The 19,516-nt window shown below is 39.1% G+C and overlaps 1 protein-coding gene and 1 long non-coding RNA gene across 43 annotated transcripts in view; both read right to left on the bottom strand.

The window, feature by feature from the left end:
* LOC121110205 overlaps positions 1-12,575 on the bottom strand; it is a 53,302-nt gene extending 40,727 nt beyond the window's left edge. Inside the window, exon 1 of the long non-coding RNA XR_005858690.2 lies at positions 12,510-12,575. This is a non-coding gene — a long non-coding RNA (uncharacterized LOC121110205). The remainder of the gene's footprint in view (positions 1-12,509) is intronic.
* Positions 12,576-13,749: 1,174 nt separating this feature from the next.
* NRXN1 (neurexin 1) overlaps positions 13,750-19,516 on the bottom strand; it is a 650,659-nt gene continuing 644,892 nt past the window's right edge. For all 42 annotated transcript variants that reach the window (XM_040696731.2, NM_001198975.2, XM_040696733.2 and 39 more), the window contains one exon: positions 13,750-17,138. In XM_040696731.2, coding sequence (XP_040552665.1) covers positions 16,831-17,138 — 308 coding nt within the window. In that variant the 3' untranslated portion in view covers positions 13,750-16,830. The remainder of the gene's footprint in view (positions 17,139-19,516) is intronic.

Here is a 19,516-nt window from a genome sequence, read left to right as displayed (position 1 = left end):
TTGCTGATTATAATCAAACAGTTGCTTCAGTGCAAGCTTTCTATACTAAATTGACTTTAAGAGCAGCCATCTCAGTCTCTTGGATTCTATTTTACCCTTTTACACATTAGTGAATTGTACTTTCATGTGGGAAACTTAGGCAGCGGTCTATTCTTGCTGGTAAAATGGCAAGACTCCCACTGGTTTCATTCAAAGGTTCGGGTTGTTAATGATGAATCAATCAATCAGTCAAGATATGAGAAGCTGCAGAGAGAACAGGAGCCAAAATTGGTCTCAAAATTCAGTGAGCTCATGAGTTCTTATGCTTATTTCATCAGCTGAATCAGACCTGCTCTCAGGAGTAGCAAGGAAAGATGCATATCTGGGACTGCGAGTAGGTATGTTTAGTAAACGTTGTCACTTGGTTATCTCGCTGCAGTTCCTGTATGTGAAAAGATTCAGAGGACCTCAACACAATAGGAGTGGAGCTGTCTGGGCACTAGGATTAGAGTGGGCAGGGCAAGGGGATGCCAGAACACAAGATGATGACAAGGTGGAAGAAGCCCAGGCACTGCTAACACACAAGGAAAAAGAGCAACCTGGTCTAGTGGGAGGCGTCCCTGCCTATAGCAGGAGTTTGCAACTAGTTGATCTTAAAGGACCCTTCCAACGCAAACCATCCTATGGTTCTATGATTCAGGCCTACACATGCTGTTATCTGCACCAATCTTTTGCCTGCCATCATCTTCCTGGTCATTTACACAAGTGTGAAAGCAAAATCACAGCTGTGTGAGCTACATTTAGGAGAGATATTTAAGACCTTCCACCTGCCTCTTCCAGGAAGCACTGTGGAAATTCACTTGCTTCTTATGGCTTTTACGACTGGATGTTTTAAGGGTATTGCAAATCATATTAGGCTAACAGTAAGCACTGGACCCATTTATTCCCATAGCCTAAGTTATGGGAAGGAGTGGAGGAGAAATGCTGACTCTCATTTCTCTAAAAAGATCTATTGGCAATGCTTAAATTCTTTTTTTTTTTTTAATACCAAAAGAAAAGAACCTTGACAATTATCTTGGGTACTAATTACATTGAAGCAGTCCATAAAGTTTGAGGAAGAAATGCATAATAAGTGTTTATTTACTCTATAACTGTAAAAAGTTTCACTAGATCTATTCCATTTTCTACCAAAACAGTTAGAAGAGCTAAGCAGAAATAGCTACTGCTAAAAAGCGAATGAGGTATTTATAACAGAAAAACACAAGGTTGTTCCACAATGCAGAAAAGCTTTAAACTTAGCAAAACCAACCAAAACACTGTTTATAGGATGTGCACTTGTGATGGATATGCTTAAAATAGTAGTTTACTGAATGAAGAAAACATACCTGACTAAAGCATACCTATACTGTTTTCTATCTGCAGGTTTACTGATACGCAGAAAAGCTTGTAGTGTTTGATATTTAAAGCTCAGAAGGGAAGAAGTTTCAAAAAACAAAGAAAAAAGAGGGAGAAGAAAAGAAGGGAGGAAAAAAAGACGACTTTATAGGACAGAATGCTATACAGTATTCTGTCTCCTAGTGGATGTTGTCTTTGTTATTTTCCCCCATTTATAAAATCCCATGTGTCCAAGGCCACAATGCTTAATCAGAAGCTGTTGTAATCAGATAAAGGGCAGTTTAGCACATTCTAGCAATGTTGCTCCATTAATGAAATATTGTTTGTTTTGATCAAGGTGTCAAGAACTTCCCAGTTTAAATCAGTCTTCAGATTTGAGGCTATATATGCTCCCAGTTCTAGTAAACAAGAAATGGACTTGCCTTTTTTATTGCCTTGCTACTCTCTGGAAGAGAAGAATGGCCTTTTTCTCTATATATCAGTATTTCTCCAAATATTCGCACTATATAGGAAGGAGAAGATCTATGGGAATTAAGAACAAGGCTCAGGAAACTCGGATGTAGTGACCAGCTCTGTAGAAGGCTTTCTGAATGATCCCAAATAATGGTTCTTCAGCCAAAACCTGACGAGTGTGGACACTTTTTCTGGGCTTAAGCACTCTTTATATTGCTAGTGAATGATTTCTCCATGCACCAGCAGCATAAGCAGCTCTTACCTCAGTCACCATCATAAGAAATGCAAGAAAGGACACCTGAGAAGCAGGAACATCAGGAAGAAATCAAGGACTAAGACTACATAACTGACAGGAGCTTCTAGAACTGGAGACAAGTGGGTCCTCAGGCTCCCCACTGGGTTAGCTAGTAGTCCTCTAGGAAATACATTCTGGCCATAGGGTGGCAAGGGAACGGGGGACAATCATAAGGCTAGTATGTTTTGGTTTAAGGGAATCCCCCTTTGATGAATGTATGTACAAGAACGGGTAAAACACCTTCTGCACCTCAGATAAAATAGAACAATCATTTTCTTATTTCAGCTTGGGTTACTTATTAATCTTGAAAGACTTTCTTGATAGAAGGTGTTGTATATATGCAAAGTCTTGTTGCAATTAAGCAGGATTTTTTACTGAACAAAGTAAAAACCTGTAATGTGATGTGTCTATCCTCCACCAGTGAGCAGAGGAGAACAAAGCTTAGGTTTCCCAAATGCAAATATCTAAAATGGTTCACATATTGTTCTCTAAAAGGTGCAGTTTCTGGTAAACAGTTACATAAAAGTCTGGTCTGGATTTTTGTAATGTAGATTTTTAAATATATACAGATTTAGATGAAATTAATCCTATTTTCCAGGATTTTTTTTCTTTGTTTATGGATCCTATTGACCTTAAAATTGTGACAAGTTAACTCTTAGAACTGAATGAAAGTTGGAGGTATTCAACACTTGAACATTCATTCTACTACCATGCAAAAATGTAAAAGCACAGAGAAAGCATGGATAAACTGTATGAAAGCATGGATGAAACTGAAAGAATTAAGAGATCTGCTTATGTTTTCCTTTTGTTCCTTAAGAACATAAAGAATGGACCAGTTTGTTTCAGTTTGCTGAGAGTCAGTAATTCAATAAAATGTTACGTACTTATTAATATGCAGGCGAGTCAGAAATCAATGGCAGTGTAAAACTTTAAAAAGTTAATGAATTATTTAGGGCTCTCTCTTAACTGAGTATTTTTTTCAGGCATGTTTTTGAGTGGCTAAGTGAATTCGGAGACCTAGTTATTTTTCCTCATACAGACTCTGCTGTTAGCTCTTTATCTGCCTGGAAGCCTAACTAGCTGCAGCTAAGGGTGCAGGCTGAAGATTTAACATAGATGAGTCATGATGGCTTAACAAGTTACCACCTGTCTCCTCAGCTGACATCACCCTCCATCACTGTTTTTTTCCCCCCCTGAAGTCAAGGCAAAAATGCATGAGACTCAACCCCATTCATTACCACTTAAGCTAAGAAACCCAACTCTTCAGGCAATCTCAGAGCATACACTGATGTACTTACAGTGGCTTAGTAAGTACATAGTAGCTTTAATGAGCTTCTGTAACACAATTCAAGCCAATGGCCTTGTCTTACTACAATACAGAGCGGCATTCTACTTCAGCAATTTAGCTCTTTGTATCTGCTCTGCTAGCTTTCACCACCCTGCTTTTCCTTAAGCAAAGCCAGTATGAAGCTGCCCTTGATAAAACAGTGTTCTTCTAGACATATGCTCATTTCTCATCCTGTAAAGAGAGCTGTAGGAAGGGAAGAAACCCCAATATCAGCAACTGTAGCTAAATTAGATACAGTTACACTTATATAACACTTAGTGCTGGTTATTTTATCCCCCATTTCTTTTAAACATCTCTTGCCACAAGCTCATTTTGCCCGATATTAGCAGCTTCTCTGCTAGGAAATGTATTGGTATAATTTACAAAAGTATTTCTGCATCACAAAAGCTAGCATAGACTGGGTCTTGGTAAATAAAATAGAACTTACCGGTCAGCTTTTCTAAAGAGCTCAGCACATAATAGCTCACTTCACCGTGTGCTTTTGAAAGCTGGACTGCATTAAGGTGTCTTCATGGGATCAGGGTTTGAAATAACTCAAATCCAGTATTTACTCTGAGGGTGCCTTAGCTCAAGAGTAGAGACCTTGACTCTTCCAGGGAGGGAGGAGAAGTAATGAAGGGCAATGAGGGAAGAGAAAGGTGAAATTGCCCTTTTTCTTCATTATGCTTTATGTCTTTTACATGTATTGCTGAAGGATGTAGAGAAAAAAGCAGAGCAGGTCTGCATTGTCAGGAAGCAGCTGATCCAAGATAAGGCAGTTTACATTATCTTTTTTTACATCAAGACTCTTGGGGAGGTCCTGTCCTTGCCTTAGACACCACCTGCTCTACTGCTGTGAGAACAGCTACATGCTACCCCTTGATTAAAGAGTAATCTCCAACCCTAAAGAAAGAGATGGGTTATCCCTTTCTGGTATAGCACAAAGTAAATCAAGAAAGTCAGACTTAATTGCCAAAGATCTGGTACAAATTCCTACCTGTTCTGACTCGAGGGCTTGTGAAGTACCACAGAAGCTTTTTTTTTTTTTTTTGGAAAAATAAGATTTTTTCCATATTGTAACTGCCCTGTTTACCTTATAATCCTACCCCCTTTTCATACAGCAGATGTGTCAGAGCCATTTTCACTTTGATCTGGTCTTGCAAAAGGCCCCAGCTCATCTATAACTTGACGCTGTCAGTGCTGCTTGTTGCTGCAGTAACAAAGTAGTGTATATGCCTTCAAGAATCACTGCTGCAGAACTGCTGATTTCTCTCATATGACTAAAGGAAAAAAAGAGTTGAAAGACTGTTTGGATTACATCTATTGCTTTGTGCTGCAATGCCATAAAAAAAAAACAAACTTTAATGTTCCCTCTGGAATAAAACTATGAGGAAGTAGAGTTTTCTCCACCGTACCTGGCAGAATAGAGGTCTGAATTGTAAATAGCACTAATACAGACACACGCTGCTGGGCTCAGGTCCTTGTTGGCACAACCATGAATAATGACAATAAGGCCTACAGAATTATGCTAACATAATGTTTCTGAGCAGGGAACCAACTAACTTCTGTGAAGTTGCATCAGCTCCCTACCCCTGAGCTAACTTGACACAGCATTGACAACAGGTACGATGCAGCTGATATTTGGTAGTGGTTTAGAGGTGGATACAAACTTCTGCTTTTAACTGGAGCTTTGTTAATCAAGATCAACTTCCTTTCATTTCTACTGCATTCAATGGAAAACTGGACAAATAAGAAGATTCCTATTCTTGGAGTTTGCAAGCTCAAACAAGGTTACTTACTGTAATGTGGCTGTCTTCTTCCTGCCTTTGAACGCACCAGCATGGCTATAGTTACTCTTGTAAGGACAGGAGATTGTGGATGAGCTTAGTACAGAAAGCAACATGAGTTTCAGCAGTAAATGTTTTGGAAATAATGATTTCTTTTCATACTGGACTTGCACTGCTATAAACTAACTAGATAAAAACAAATTCTCTACATAGCAAATTCGGATTCAATAACAATATGCTGGTACAATTCATCTAGGCAATCATCTGAACTTTAACCAGGAGAAAAAGCTTGTAAGAAGAGACCTTCTCTCCCTCTATTCTCACTAAAATTTCACTGTTCTTTTAATTAAGCCTTAGGTTCTGTAGTCTGGTTCATGTAGTTTGAGTGCTATTAATGGACATCATTGTAGCAGCAGAAAGATTGACCTGACAGTGTTAATACCTGTATTATTTATTTGTTTAAAACAAACCTTTCATGTGAACTTTCACAAATTATTATAAAACTGCAATTGAAATTATTTGCTATTCTGATTCTTAATTATTTGAAACCAAAATGTTTGCCTCATTAAAAATCTGGAAGGATCATTAGGGTTAAACTCAGAATTGATATTGTTCATTCCCAGCCTCATAAAAACTCCAAAAAAAAAAAAAAAAGGAGAAAACATATGCAGTGGGAAAAACACTTCTCATTTCAAAAATTCTGTGTGGATGATAGTGGGAGTAGTAAGGAAATGTGGCTGTTTAGCAAAGAAGCTTCAGCTAACAGTGTTCAGTAAGCATTTGAAGAAAAACGAGACTTTATGAATCAAATTCCATGTGTGAGCAGCTCACCTACCTGAGTGAGGCTCACAGCAACCAGAGCCACCCCACTGTAACTCCTAGGCTGCCGTAGCTCTGCATCTAGCAGTTCTAATTGATGCACTGCAACCACTCGAACACTTATATAAAACTGAGGGCCTTACATGCTTAATATAGAAAGAAAAAAAAATCATAGAATCAGAGAATGGCCTGGGTTGAAAGGACCACAATGATCATCAAGTTTCAACCCCCCTGCTATGTGCTGGGTCACCAAACACCAGACCAGGCTGCCCAGAGCCACATCCAGCCTGGCCTTGAATGCCTCCAGGGATGGGGCATCCACAGCCTCCTTGGGCAACCTGTTCAGTGCGTCACCACCCTCTGTGGGAAAAACTTCTTCCTAATATCCAACCTAAACCTCCCCTGTCTCAGTTTAAAACCATTCCCCCTTGCCCTATCACTATCCATCCTCATAAACAGCTGTTCCCCTGCCCTGTTTATACGCTTCCTTCAAGTACTGGAAGGCCACAATGAGGTCTCCCCGGAGCCTTCTCTTCTCCAAACTAAACAAGCCCAGTTCCCTTAACCTTTCCTCACAGGAGAGGTGCTCCAGCCCTCTGATCATCTTAGTGGCCCTCCTCTGGGCCCGCTCCAAGAGCTCCACATCCTTCCAGGCCTGGGGCCCCCAGTACAGGTCGCTGTACTCTAGATGGGACCTCACAAGAGCTGAGTAGAGGGGCACAATCACCTCCCTCTCCCTGCTGGGCCACCCCTTTTTCAGTGCAGTCCAGAACACAGCTGGCCTTCTGGGCTACAAGCACACACTGGTGACTCATGCCCAGCTTCTCGTCTACCAGAACCCCCAAGTGCTTCTCCGCTTGTTTATGAGGGTATTCAGAGCTGTTTGTCTCCTTTCCTTCTCTTCCTTTCCTCTTTATTTTCTCATGTGATTACAATTACCACTGCTGGTAACGTTCATCACTCTTTGCTGTTCAACCCTGTTATCACCAAGTCTCACTGTTAGATTTTTATTCCACTTTTACAACACAGCATCTCTACAGTATTTGAAAACAATTTGGAAAATTGCAGAGTCCTGTTTGTGCAGGCCTCATTTTGTTAGACTGTGTTATCTATTGCTGTGCAATATCAGGCCTCTCCCATCTCACACTCTCGCTGAACCTAAAATGTCCATTAAAGACTTCACAGGAGTAAGTCATGCCCCCACAAAAGTCTATTGTCCATTTCAGGAAATCAGATTGGTTTTTATGTTCTTTGGGTTGTCTTTTCTATACGCTGTGTTCAGGTTTTTTGTATAGGGCTCTCAATCTGCTTCTGGAGTATTATCTAATATGCCAACATATCTAGAGTTTTACATTCCTCAGATGAAAACTCTGCTTGTGCTGAAGTTAACAGGAGCTTTGCTTCAAACAGCATGCAAATTAATGCCAAGTGTTGCCTTTGAGGCAGGGACTTCTACAGTGTGCAGCAGAGCCTATATAACTGTTCCCATGGATAAGTATGGTGCATGGATAAGAAGCACAGAGTGGCATAGCAGGGACGGCCTGTGCTCACAGGCAGAGCTGCCTTCCAGAAAAGCAATGGGTAAGATCAGGCACCAGACTGTTACTATAACTTCATACAAACCTTGACCCACAATGCATGGTAACTGATCAGGATACAGAATGATTGGCAACAATTCTAAGTTTTGTTTCGAATTCAAAGTCTCAGGGATTTCTAAATCACAGTAGGTGACACCAAGAAGTCATTTAATGCACCTAAAAAAACCTCAAGACATATTTACTGAAATGAACTGTTCTCAACTGAAACAGAACTGTTTCTGAAAAGGCTTATGTATACAGATGTTTCTTTCTATATTTAATAATTCATTCTCACTAAAATTTGATTACTTGAACTTAAGAAAAACTTAAAAGCAGTCACTAAAACATGAGTATGTCCATTCACAGAAACTCAGATTTAGAAGTCTTTTATCATCAGTCTATATCATCTGTTTTTGATGCCTAACACTTAGAAATCTAAAAGAATTACTGATGACTATTCAGAATACTTATATGAAGTGTTCATAATAACATAAAGTATGCTAGAGGAAAGCAATCACTTCATACTTAAAAAGCAGCAATGAAGTTTCATTCTTAAAGAAATAGAAGTTTTCCTGCCTGCAGAAAATACAAGTGAGTATCTCCAAGCATAGCTCAGCCTCTTGAGGTTTCTTTTAATATTCTTCATACTGACTAAATTGGGAACTGATTAATATTAACTTCTTTACCGGAAAGAATTGATTTGAGTGAGTATTGGGTTAGAAAAGACCGTCAAAATTTTGTTAAAATTGTATCTGTGTTGCAAAATTTAGATGTCAATTTCCCCAAGACTGGGGCTGTTCAGTGCAGTTCTACCACTCTGAGGAGTGGCCAAATCCTGCCCTGCCCCAACCATTTCTCCTAGATCAACACCTTCTTTTTTATAGAGCTCTGTCAGTCCCAGCTTTATCTACAGTATATTTCTACAATTGATTAAGAAACCACAACATATTTCTTCAGGCAACTGCAATTCAGTCACCAGTTCACAAGTGACTAGTAACTTCAGTGCTGGAAACATGGATTCCTCATATAGCTACAACCAATTCATAGAACATCTAGAAATACAACAGGCAGGTCAGGTCTTCAGCACCAACTGCTTTGCCATGAAATTTGCTCCTACTGATTGACACTTGCTGATGTACGCACGGACCTAACTTTAAGCCTAATCCTGCAGTCCTTACTTACAGAAAGCCATACAAATAGATGAGAAACTGGTCTAAGTAATAACTTGCATTTGTACTACCTGCATTTTGTAAGATTTCCCTAAAAGGGGCCTGCAATTTGATGTAAAAAAGCTTTCAGAAGAGCTAGGCATAAATTCTCCTTTTCCAAGCACCATCCTTCAAGAAACTGAGATTTAAATGAGTTAATTACCCGAAATCCTCCTGCTTTCATATGGCAATTCGCTGGACAGCATAAGCCAAAGTCTGCTTTTATTTTTGGAGCATGCTCTTCTTGTCCTGTGATTTGAACCTCACCTATAAATCAAAAGGAAATCAGTGAAAACCCAGAATGCATAAAAGAATGCAGTTCTGGCCTTTAAATTCTGCAGCCATGTGCCTTTTCAGTGGTTTCCAGTAATAACTACATCTAAAGAAAAATCTCTGTACAATTAGCTGAGATGGTGTTGTAACTACAGAAAGCTTACAGTTTTCTGTTTTCTAGCAGGAAAACCCTTCTGCCAGGTGGAACTGATAGTGGTAACACATTTGCTACCTCTCCAGGTGTAATTGACGAGGAATTAAACTCACCTTCATGCCCCAAAAAACTAGCAGGGAGGGTGGCATTTTCCTGAGAAGCTGGGCTCTGAGTTAGGTATTTTGTTAAGGTTTGACACTATACAGTGAAGTTTGTCTGGTCAAAATTCTCTGGTCAATACCTTTGATTTCTGGACTCCCAGAAAATTAGGGATATTGTTGTGACATGAGTTTAATCCTTATGGGATGCAGCTTCCTGGGTGGCTTTCAGGCCTTGCCTCCCTCTCCAAGCACATCAATAGAAGTAAGCTTTTCCTCTCTGGTGTGTGGAACAGGCAGTTGGAGCTTTAGAGAAACAATTAATTAACTCCTAATTAAATTCCTAGACCTCTTCACTGCTAGCAGAGGAACATCAATGGACATTGGGAGCAGAAAATGACAGAAAACCAGTATTGTTTTCAACTGAGAGCTGGACTTCAGGCATCTTAACTGTGTGCCACGTAGCCTGTAAGGCAACACTAGTATGGGATTGAAAATGTGGTATTGAATAAGCGAATCTGAAACTTGATTAACTTCAACATTTTCCCAAAGTTAACCTCGGAATGCTATTCATTTTCATTTCCCTGATATTTCAAGCTAAGTCTCTGCCAGAGGGGCAGCATACATGTGTGATGCCATGACTATTTTGAGAACTTTTTCGAGAACTTTTTCTTGTAAGACCCTTGCAGCTGAATTGCTCCTATTTCTGTACTTACAGCAGGATGGGGCTGCATCCCTTGAACCTTCTATTGTCACAGCTGCTGTTCCTCAGGGAACCTGCTGCTAAAGCTAGGAGTGTCACAGTACTGTGGCTCTAAGGACCTCAGCCCTGTAGTAGCTCAGAAAGTGAAGAAGGGAGACATTGATAAATCAACAGTCCCATCCCGAGCATCGTCTGGAGAGGACAAAACATGGCCCTGTGCTGGCAGGACCTTCCTGTGTAACCAACTCCAGGGAACCTGCTTTAGCAGAGGGGCTGGACTAGATGGTCTCCAGAGGTCCTTTCCAAGGACTACAATTCAGTAACATGGCCTGCTACAACCTGCTCGCTGCCTTAAGAACTCAAAACTGGGCCTGGGCCCTCTGAGGCCTACTTTGTTCTGACCCACCTCTGTGTCAGAGTACCAAACTCAGGACCTAGCAGGGGTGACAGCAAAAACAGCTCTGTGGGGACATCATAAGGGATGATAAGCATTTCCCAGTGTGCCGGCCCTCCCTGAATGCCAAAACCCAGCCCACACAGATTTCTTTGAAGCCTGGTTTCTGTGAGGCGCTGGCTGTACTGCCACACATTTTGGGAGCCACTAGAACTGTGAAGTGAAGCAATCCGCTTTACTTTTGACAGAAACTGTATTTTCATTTCAACTGGAAAAAGAAGGGTTACTGGAAAACAGCAGACCAGTGGGTGTGCAGCAGCTGTTCTGTAAAACCTACCCACTTCTCCAGACTGGAGGGCACCTTCAGCAGCAGCTGGGCCCATGGCCTGAAAAATCTGATACAGCCGTGCAGGCCATGCCAGTGTTTTCTCAGCCCACTCCATCCCAATCTGTGACTAATATCATCCAATAAATGCCTACTTGCTTGCAAATGGACTCCTAAGTCCAGCAACAGTTGGCTGCAGTTATTTCTGGCTGCCCAAATTCCATTTCCCTTTGCATTTACAGTTATTTGCTGTAACCAGACCTACGTGTTCACATTTGCTGCTGGCTCCTGAGTACTCTTACAAAGAAGGTAATGCCTTTATTGTTTCCAGAAAGCATGTTGTTGACAATTTGCTGTCATGGACTTTTAAACCTCTCAGGTAGATGCTGGAATGAAATTACCATACTTAAAACCAATTTACCTATTAAAAAATGCCACATTCATTGAATTAAGTCTACCCTTTATGTAAATTGTATGTTTTTTTTTTTTTTTCCTTAAAAAAAGTAGTTTACCACAATTTAACCTCATTTTCTGGAGGAGCACTGTCATATGGAAACTTAACTGCTCTAAACAGTGAAAGAAGATAATTATCAGAAAATCATGGAACCATTTGAGTTGGAAGGGACCTTTAAAGATCATCTAGTCCCACTCCCCTGCAATGAACAGGGACACCTACAGCTTAATCAGAGTGCTCAGAGCCTGGTCTATCCTGTGTGGTAGTGATTAACTGAGAAAGGAGAGGGTACATACTATCTTTTCCAGAGGACAGAGGTTACAGCTGAAGTCTCTCAAAGACCTTAAGAAGCCTCAAAAACAAGCTAGTGAAAGCTGCAATGACTTCTGGCCCTGCACCTCACAAAACTAAGCACAGATATCTGAAATTTCAAGCTCAAAGTTTAACCTGTGGGGAACACTTCTGGTTTTGTGGAGAGTGAAGAACGATCAAAAGAGGAATAGGCACTAAGAGCCTGGCAGGCAATTGTATCGCCCTAGCATACAGAAGTTGCAAATTGATTTAAATGCAGCCTGGATATCTTTTCCCCTCTCCCAGGAGGACCAGAAACATTTTAACATTGGAATACTTACAGACAGGGGCTTTAAAGCAAAGCAAACAGCCTTGATTCCAAATAAAATTGTACTGACAAATCTGTTTTATCACAGCATAATGGTAATGAACACCACTATTCAGGGCTGGACTGAATTTAGAAGCAAATTTCTATAATTAGTATTAAAACCATATTTAGGTACCCAAATTAAGAACTGCTTTGTTAAACTATAAAGACGACATATTGGAGAAAATTACCAAACACAGCTGTAATTTACAGCCTACGAGTGCCCTATTTCCCTTGCTCTACATTGTGTTTAGGGGTTTTGTACAATTTTTTTTTTCTTTCTTTTTTTCTTCATCATGTGAAGCTTTTTTAGCTACGTGGCTGAGGTAGTGATTGATCATGGAGGTCACCACTTACAGCAGTTAACTGTTAATGGATGATGCAGCTACCGAGAGACCATTACATTTTTGGTAAAAGGGAGAGCAGTGTATAGACATAGGAAAAATGAATAAATAACATACAGAGTAAGAAAGTATACAGCTTTTGTTGTTGTTAGTTGTAGCAATTAGACAGATCAATATAATGGGAAAGGTGTTACAACAAAGGTGGTGTAACAGAAAGACCAGCATGATAGAAAGGTGCTATAAAGAAAGGGAAAAAGATTGCTCACCCATATCATAAGATTCCAGGTTCAAAGGGAAAACTTCACCAAGGAGGGACCTCCAGAAAGAAACCCTTCTCTAGTGGCAGTCAGCCTTTAAATGGGGTCTAAGAGAGGTGCAGCCAGGCTGCACCCCTTCTGGTCACAAAGCTGAATTGCCTCCACCTGTGCTCCCAGGGCTGACCGAGTCCTTTCCCCAGGTGCTCAATCAGTGTTTCAGGCTGTGACTCAGCAGGTCCCATACAGCAGTATAACAAAAATCACTATTGTTAAAGCTCAGCTGTGCATGAAGTAGAAGCATGTTCCTTAATAAAATGAACAGTATTTATCTAAAACACACAGATGTGAACACACTCAATTACTATTCCACTATAAAATACTTCAGAATGTAAGCTTACTGTTGACTGCTTTATACCAGTAGAAGATAGAGACTATTTTCTCCAGATATTTCTCAACATATATTATCTAAAATGCTTCAGTCTGTACCTAATTAAGCAGATAAATAAATCCTATTGAAGCCAAAGAAGCTACTGATGTGATTAAAGGTGATACATTTAAATTCTTCTCGGAATTCAGATCCAAAATCTTAACTCCACCTGCAATCTGCAATGCATTTAGGTAGCTTTAGGCGCTTACTGAAATCAATAGGATTTGATGTTTGCTTGAAGTTAGCACCAAATTTAAATGCCATGCTAAAAAGGAAAGTACTCATGGAACAGATTAGCTGCAGTTGAAATTTTGCAAGAATTATTGAGGAATGTTTTTGAGAAACCAAAATATGCTCATTCTTCCATTAACTTTAAACAAACTTTTAGACAAAAGAAAATATCATTGGTTTGATTTCCTTCATCTTGTTACCTTATATTCCACCATCTCCTTTCAATGAGGAAAAAGTCGTGGAAAAGGAAAGGAATTCTTTTTCCAGTCTCGGGGTGGCAGAGTAAGGGAATATTAAGTTCCAAGTTCCTGACATTAGAAAAAACAAGGCATTTTCAAATGAAGTAGTTCTGCACAGCAATGCATTATTGTTTTTGTGCTTTTCTAACTGGGTAAGTTGAACAGAAGACTTATAGAAGGTTTTCATTTAGGAGTTCACTCAAGAGGTCACTTTGTTGACACGAATGTCTTTCATTTTATATCACTTCCAACTTCTTTTTCATGGCCATCAGATGAACTGGTACCCCAGATCAAAGTGCAAGAGGGGAAAAGAAAACAAAACAAAAAAGAAAAAAAAAAAGCCAAGCCAGCATTTGTATTAAGAAACATTTTTATTAACAAAACAGTAAATTCCACTTGCTTAGCATTTCCGATAATGAATAAATTGGCCTTGCAACAAATAAAAAAATCGTAAATATCTATCACAGAAAGCACTATAAGGTTAGGGGCATTGGGCCTCTCTTCGATGTCTTAGGGTTGAAAGTTTCACACATTATTTAGTGTTTTGTTAAAAAAGGCAACACAATACAGTCATAGAAATGAAGCCATCTCAGTCAAACAAATTAGATTATTATAGAGTAGGGATCCAATTTTATGTTAGGTAGTTGTTTTATGTCTGTTTGCTTGTTGTTGCTGCTGTTTTTAAACACAAAGGAATATTAAATCCACTTGCTGGCACTTCTGATATATCCATATTTGTTTTTTTGTTAAATTACAAAATTAAAGAGGAAAAAGGAGAACCTTCAGAAACAGTATTAAAATTGTGTTTGCTTCTTATGGTAGTAGCAGAAATTTTTTTTCCTTGATGTATGGATTTATTTAAAGACTAATCTACCAAACTGCCTGGAAGTTGACCTAACCATGCTATTTCATGAATGCAATCGATACCAAGCAGAAAAGACCATTCCGTCTCACCCAAACCATATTCTGCCATGTCCCATCTCTCCTGCCATCAGTTTATTCTTGTTTTTCCACATTTCTTTAAGCATCGAAATCTTTCAGTACTGACCACCATCTGGCTTTCAACTTCTCTCCTGCCTCCAGCTCAAGTCTCTTGCTCCCAGTAATGACCCTCAGTATAACTTACCCTGCCTTTCCCTGAGTACAGCTGTCTTGCAAAGGTGGGAGGACTTATGAATGCCATACGTGAACAACCATCTATGAAATGAGTTTTGAATGGATTTTATGAAGCTGTTCTCATTTCTCTGAAAAAAAAAAATCATTTCATAAATACAACATAACACACCTTGTTGTGGTTGGCAACCTTCAAAAGAGGCATTTTTGTGTCAGCTACATGTATTTTTAAAGTGCTCTGACTCCCAGACAGATAGCTGTACCAGTCTCCAGCGTTTTTCATCAGCTACAGTGAGTAACACGCAACGAAATGTTTTGTGCCTGCTGTTTAAAGCTAATTTTATATTCCTCCTTCCTGCCTATAAAGTGTAAACATCTGTATTCCCTCTCAGGAGGCCTTCCAATGATTTGGTTGATTTCCATCGAACTACCCTCTTTCTGTCTAATGTATTCCCTTTGAACTTCCATGTAAATAAAATGTTACGCTATGATTTATTGCTGTGAACCTAACAAAACAATACTGGAAAAAAAACCAACCCTTTAACATGTAAATTATAGCATTAGATTTAATACATTTAACTAAAATGCATTAATGCTTTATATATGCGAGAAAAGCTATTATTTTAAAACATGATGAACTTATATTTATCTGGTTATGATGCCTTTCAATACTGCACAATCAACCTAGCTAACTAATATTTTTTAATGTGCCAAAATGCTCACCATTGAAAAATACTATCGTGCACCTCGAGATTATTTCCTTTTTGGAGAAAGGGGTAAATTCTGCAGTAGATTCAGCCTGGATAATTAAAATGGGCCTTTTTAGATCTCTTACCATTCAAGGCTGTAGTAACTGTTGTTTGTAAAACAGAATGCCAGATCAACACTATATGATACTTCCTAAGATTCTCAAGAAACTCATCGTTCTCATAATTTTGTAAGAAGAGGTTCCTGTAAGGCAAACCATGCTCTTCAATAGTGAAGCTCTGACTGTAAGCCAAAGACCAGTCTCTAAATATTTAGCTAATTAATGAAAGTATATTTCTAGGAAAATTGGCTATTCTGATCAACTTCATTGATGCATAACCAGGAGCGAGAGATGGGGATAGGAGGGAGAAGAAAAATTACAATAGATATATATTTTTGCTTTCTAGTCCACTTCTTTCATACAAACTACGAGAACTTAATTGCAACAGAATAGAGGCTGTACAGGTAAGAAAAAAATTAGCTGACTCTTATATACATTCATACACGTCCCCCTTAGCATAACCACTACACTGTAAATTAAAATGCAAAAAAGAAAAAGAAAAACAAAGGGAAAAAAAAAGTCTGTGACAATTTATAATGGCTGCAAAAAAAATGAAGTATGTCTGTTGCTCCAGATGTCATAAAACTCTCTATACCTAGCAACACTTATAACATTGAGTTTACCAAAAATGGCTGAAGAGCAGATATAGTTTGCATTTTCTATACAACAGGCTATAAAACATCACTTATCACAGTCCAGAAAGCACATATAGATGTGTTTTTATATAAACATATGTAATAACATATTAAGCGTGCATGAAAATTTCCCAATGATTGCATCTATGCCCTCTTGTTTCCTCGTCTTTCTTTCTTTTTTTATTTTTTATTTTTGTGGAAATGTGCCTTATATTCCAGATTTTTTTTGTTTGTTTTTGAAAATAAGGCCTCCGTACTATTTTCCTCACAACCAGAAAGGGGCTTTTTGAAAGTATTTCTACATAAGTCTTCAGAAAAGCCAGCACTTTGTTTCAAATGCAAGTTTCCAATCACTGCTTCACTGCACCAGACGGCAAACTGTCTATGTTTGCTTGTTGAGTCACCATATATAATGACAGTCTTCTCTGACAATAAGACTAACTTACTTCTCAAGAAAGCACTAGCACTTTGGCTAAATCCAGAATCATAGGTAGCTTCTTTTTTCTGTTTTTTTTTTCCTGTTTTGTTTTGTTTTAAATTTGTTTTGTTTCATATTGTGCCTTGATGTTGTAGTAATACTCCTTGCTTTATGAATGCGTGGTGCCATCATTGTCTTTCAGAACTGTTCCAGCAACATAAAGACAGGCAGAGTAAATGAAAACACTGTGGATGTTAGGGAATTTATCAGCTCCCGTTTCTGAAAAACAAGAGCATGAAATGCTTGTTTTTAAAAACAGTCTTTCCTTTCTGATTGCATTCCCTGTCTTTTTTGTTTGTTTTTGAATGTGCTTCATAAAAAGTAAAGTAAATAAGTTTGTATTATGTCTCAGATAAAATGAAGACTATTTCTATACAAGCGTTCATTTAGATGTTGAGATCAGACATAGTACTCCTTATCCTTATTTTTCTTGTTTTTGTTGGAACTTTTAGCGCTGTTGGGCTGTTTTTCCTTGATTACAGCCCCATTGGATTGTGCTGAGTTACTGATGTAGTTTCGACTCTCGTCTACGTGATACGATCCTTCGTCTCGGTTCCTGTACTTGTACATGGCATACAGGAGAATGAGGATACACAGCGCCGCTGCCGCCACGATCCCAACTACCATGCCTGTTGTGCTGCTGGATTCACGAATCACCTCAGATGAGCCAGGATACTCCCTTCCTCCTCCTGCCCTGGTAGGATTTGCTGTAGGTAGATAATGAAATAAGGGAGAGGTTATTATTGAGTTTGCACATTGAAGAGTTAGTCATGTCTACATGCTACTGCTGTACATCTTTCTAATTGCACTCACTAGGTCGGGACTGTCTGCCAATGCCCCCTATCCTACTGGTCCTGAAATGTTCAGGTTTGCAGCCTATTCCATTCTCATGTCTGTTAGTGGGAGTAATGAGGCTTTAAACAAGGAAAAGGCAACAAGAAAAATGTAATATTAGCCTTCAGAAATACAATTTCTCCAAGTGTTGTTGTTAAGCAAAGAATAAGGCATGCCAGAATCTAAGTGCCAGCACACTGATCTGGGAAGAAAGGCTCTTCCTTTGCCACTTTTTGTAAAGAACAAAAAGCAACTCTTTTGTAGTTACTGTGAGAACAGTGATAGTGACAATAAGACATACAAGCAAACAGAATGGGGGAAAAACTCAAAATTTCCCATAATAATAAATGATTGCAGCAAATAAGCTGGCTACAAATAAAGCATCCTCAGTTATTCTTTAACCTTCTGTCAACAAGCTTCTCAATTCCTCCTTTCTTTCTATTGTTTTCTTCAAATTAACTTTACTTCTCTTTATTTTTGAATGCTCTCAACTCTACCTTTCTCTTTCATCATTCACAGCCTTCCTTGAATGTGACTGCACTTTAGAGCACTTTTTCACTCAGTTTCTCTCTTGCTCCTTTTCTTCACTGACCAGACGTTCCCAAGGCCAGAAAAAACCTCTCACATGACACAGATCAAGGGCTTAGCCTTCTGAAAACCCACATCTCAGACCAGATTCTGTTCTTTTCAGTTGTGATATGAACCGACCGACCTGTGAAGTCTTCTTGATCAGAACTATTGTGTTGTCTGACACATTTTAGCCCCTTGCACAATCATGTGGAATGAAAGCCAATTCCAGAAGGAATTTTTAGGTTAAATGTCCACATCACATGCAAGGCATATACATCTCCCATTATATCCTTTCTTTATTTCATTTAGCAGAATGAAGGGGGGCAGGTCTTTGTATAGAATTTCTTTGAGTGGCAATAAGTGTCATACTTCACAGAAGATCTATCTCAGACAACGATGAAGTGGCCTGGGTCTGTGCAGCATTTCTCTAATTATACCAGCATTTCTAAAGCCCCAAGAGGCTGTGAACCCTAGCAACACCAGCCTTGGCTGAGCTCAGGAGCCAGAAAAGAGCAGTGAGTGAACTAAGGCTTCCCATGGAGCAGTGCAGAACACTTTCATTAAACATCTAGGCTGGCTTACAGAAACCACATTTTAAGTCATTATACATTATACAGTCTGTATAGTATAAGTGTTAACTAAGAGTACTTATAAAAGCTAGGTTTCCAACGTATCCCTACTGTCATCTTTATCAGGCCTTGCTACAACCAGCACTTTAGAGAAGTATATTTAGAGTAATGTCTTGCTTAAGGTGTACAAAAGCATACTATGCCCCACAGTTACTTTTGCACAGTAGATATGACAGGAACATGATGATTTTAAGTATGCTGCATTAAAGACAACACCACACCAACCATCTACACTGGTGAGACAATTGCAATTAGTTTGGACAACCAGAATTAGAAGTGGCCACCAGCTGCTTTCCTGTGCTTTCCCATTGACTTCCACAATTGGTCTGGGAGTTATAGAACAGCAAAAAAGCCACAAACCCTGGAAAAAATAAAGCTACTTCTCTACCTTGCTATCACCCATTACTTACTTATTGGTGATTTGTGTTCCTACTATTAGAAAGCTACTTCCTGGCAGTTGTCCCACATAAGGTGACATTTTATTTGGGTGAAAGAACATGGCTGCTACAGCAAGATTCAAGAAAACTGTCATTTGTGTCAAGTAGTATTTAAATTTTATAATCTTTTTCCTCTGCAACTTCTTATTTGTTACATGTTGGTACAATTGATCTATTCCACAACCAGTTGTCACAGAACCAATTTTACTTCAAAAGGCTCAAGAACTTTTTCTCATTTCAGAGTAGATGTCACCCTACTAAGAAACGAGGCCTAGCTCCAAGCTGTGACCATATTAGATCCTGTTTCTTCATTGCGCCTACTGTAGCAAACGGAAAATCTTTTACATGTAAAGTGTAAAGACACTGGAGTTGGAGTAGTATGGTTAAGTTGCAGTTGGACTTGATGATCTTTAAGGTCTTTTCCAACCTGAGCAATTCTATGATTCCATGTCTGTTACACAGTAGACACCTAAGTATTTCCATAGTGAATGAAAAGGAGACAGTCTTATGTTATTGTATGTGGGTTCAGGAAAACGAATTCATGGCTGAAAAATAATAGAAGAAACTGAGTAAACTCTGTTAATACCTGATGGACTAACAGATTCTCTTCATCTT

This window comes from Gallus gallus, chromosome 3 (genome assembly GCF_016699485.2).
Source record: "Gallus gallus isolate bGalGal1 chromosome 3, bGalGal1.mat.broiler.GRCg7b, whole genome shotgun sequence".
Classification (NCBI taxonomy): domain Eukaryota; kingdom Metazoa; phylum Chordata; class Aves; order Galliformes; family Phasianidae; genus Gallus; species Gallus gallus.
The sequence above is the reverse complement of the archived record's forward strand: the minus strand, read 5'-3'. Positions and strand labels throughout refer to the sequence as shown.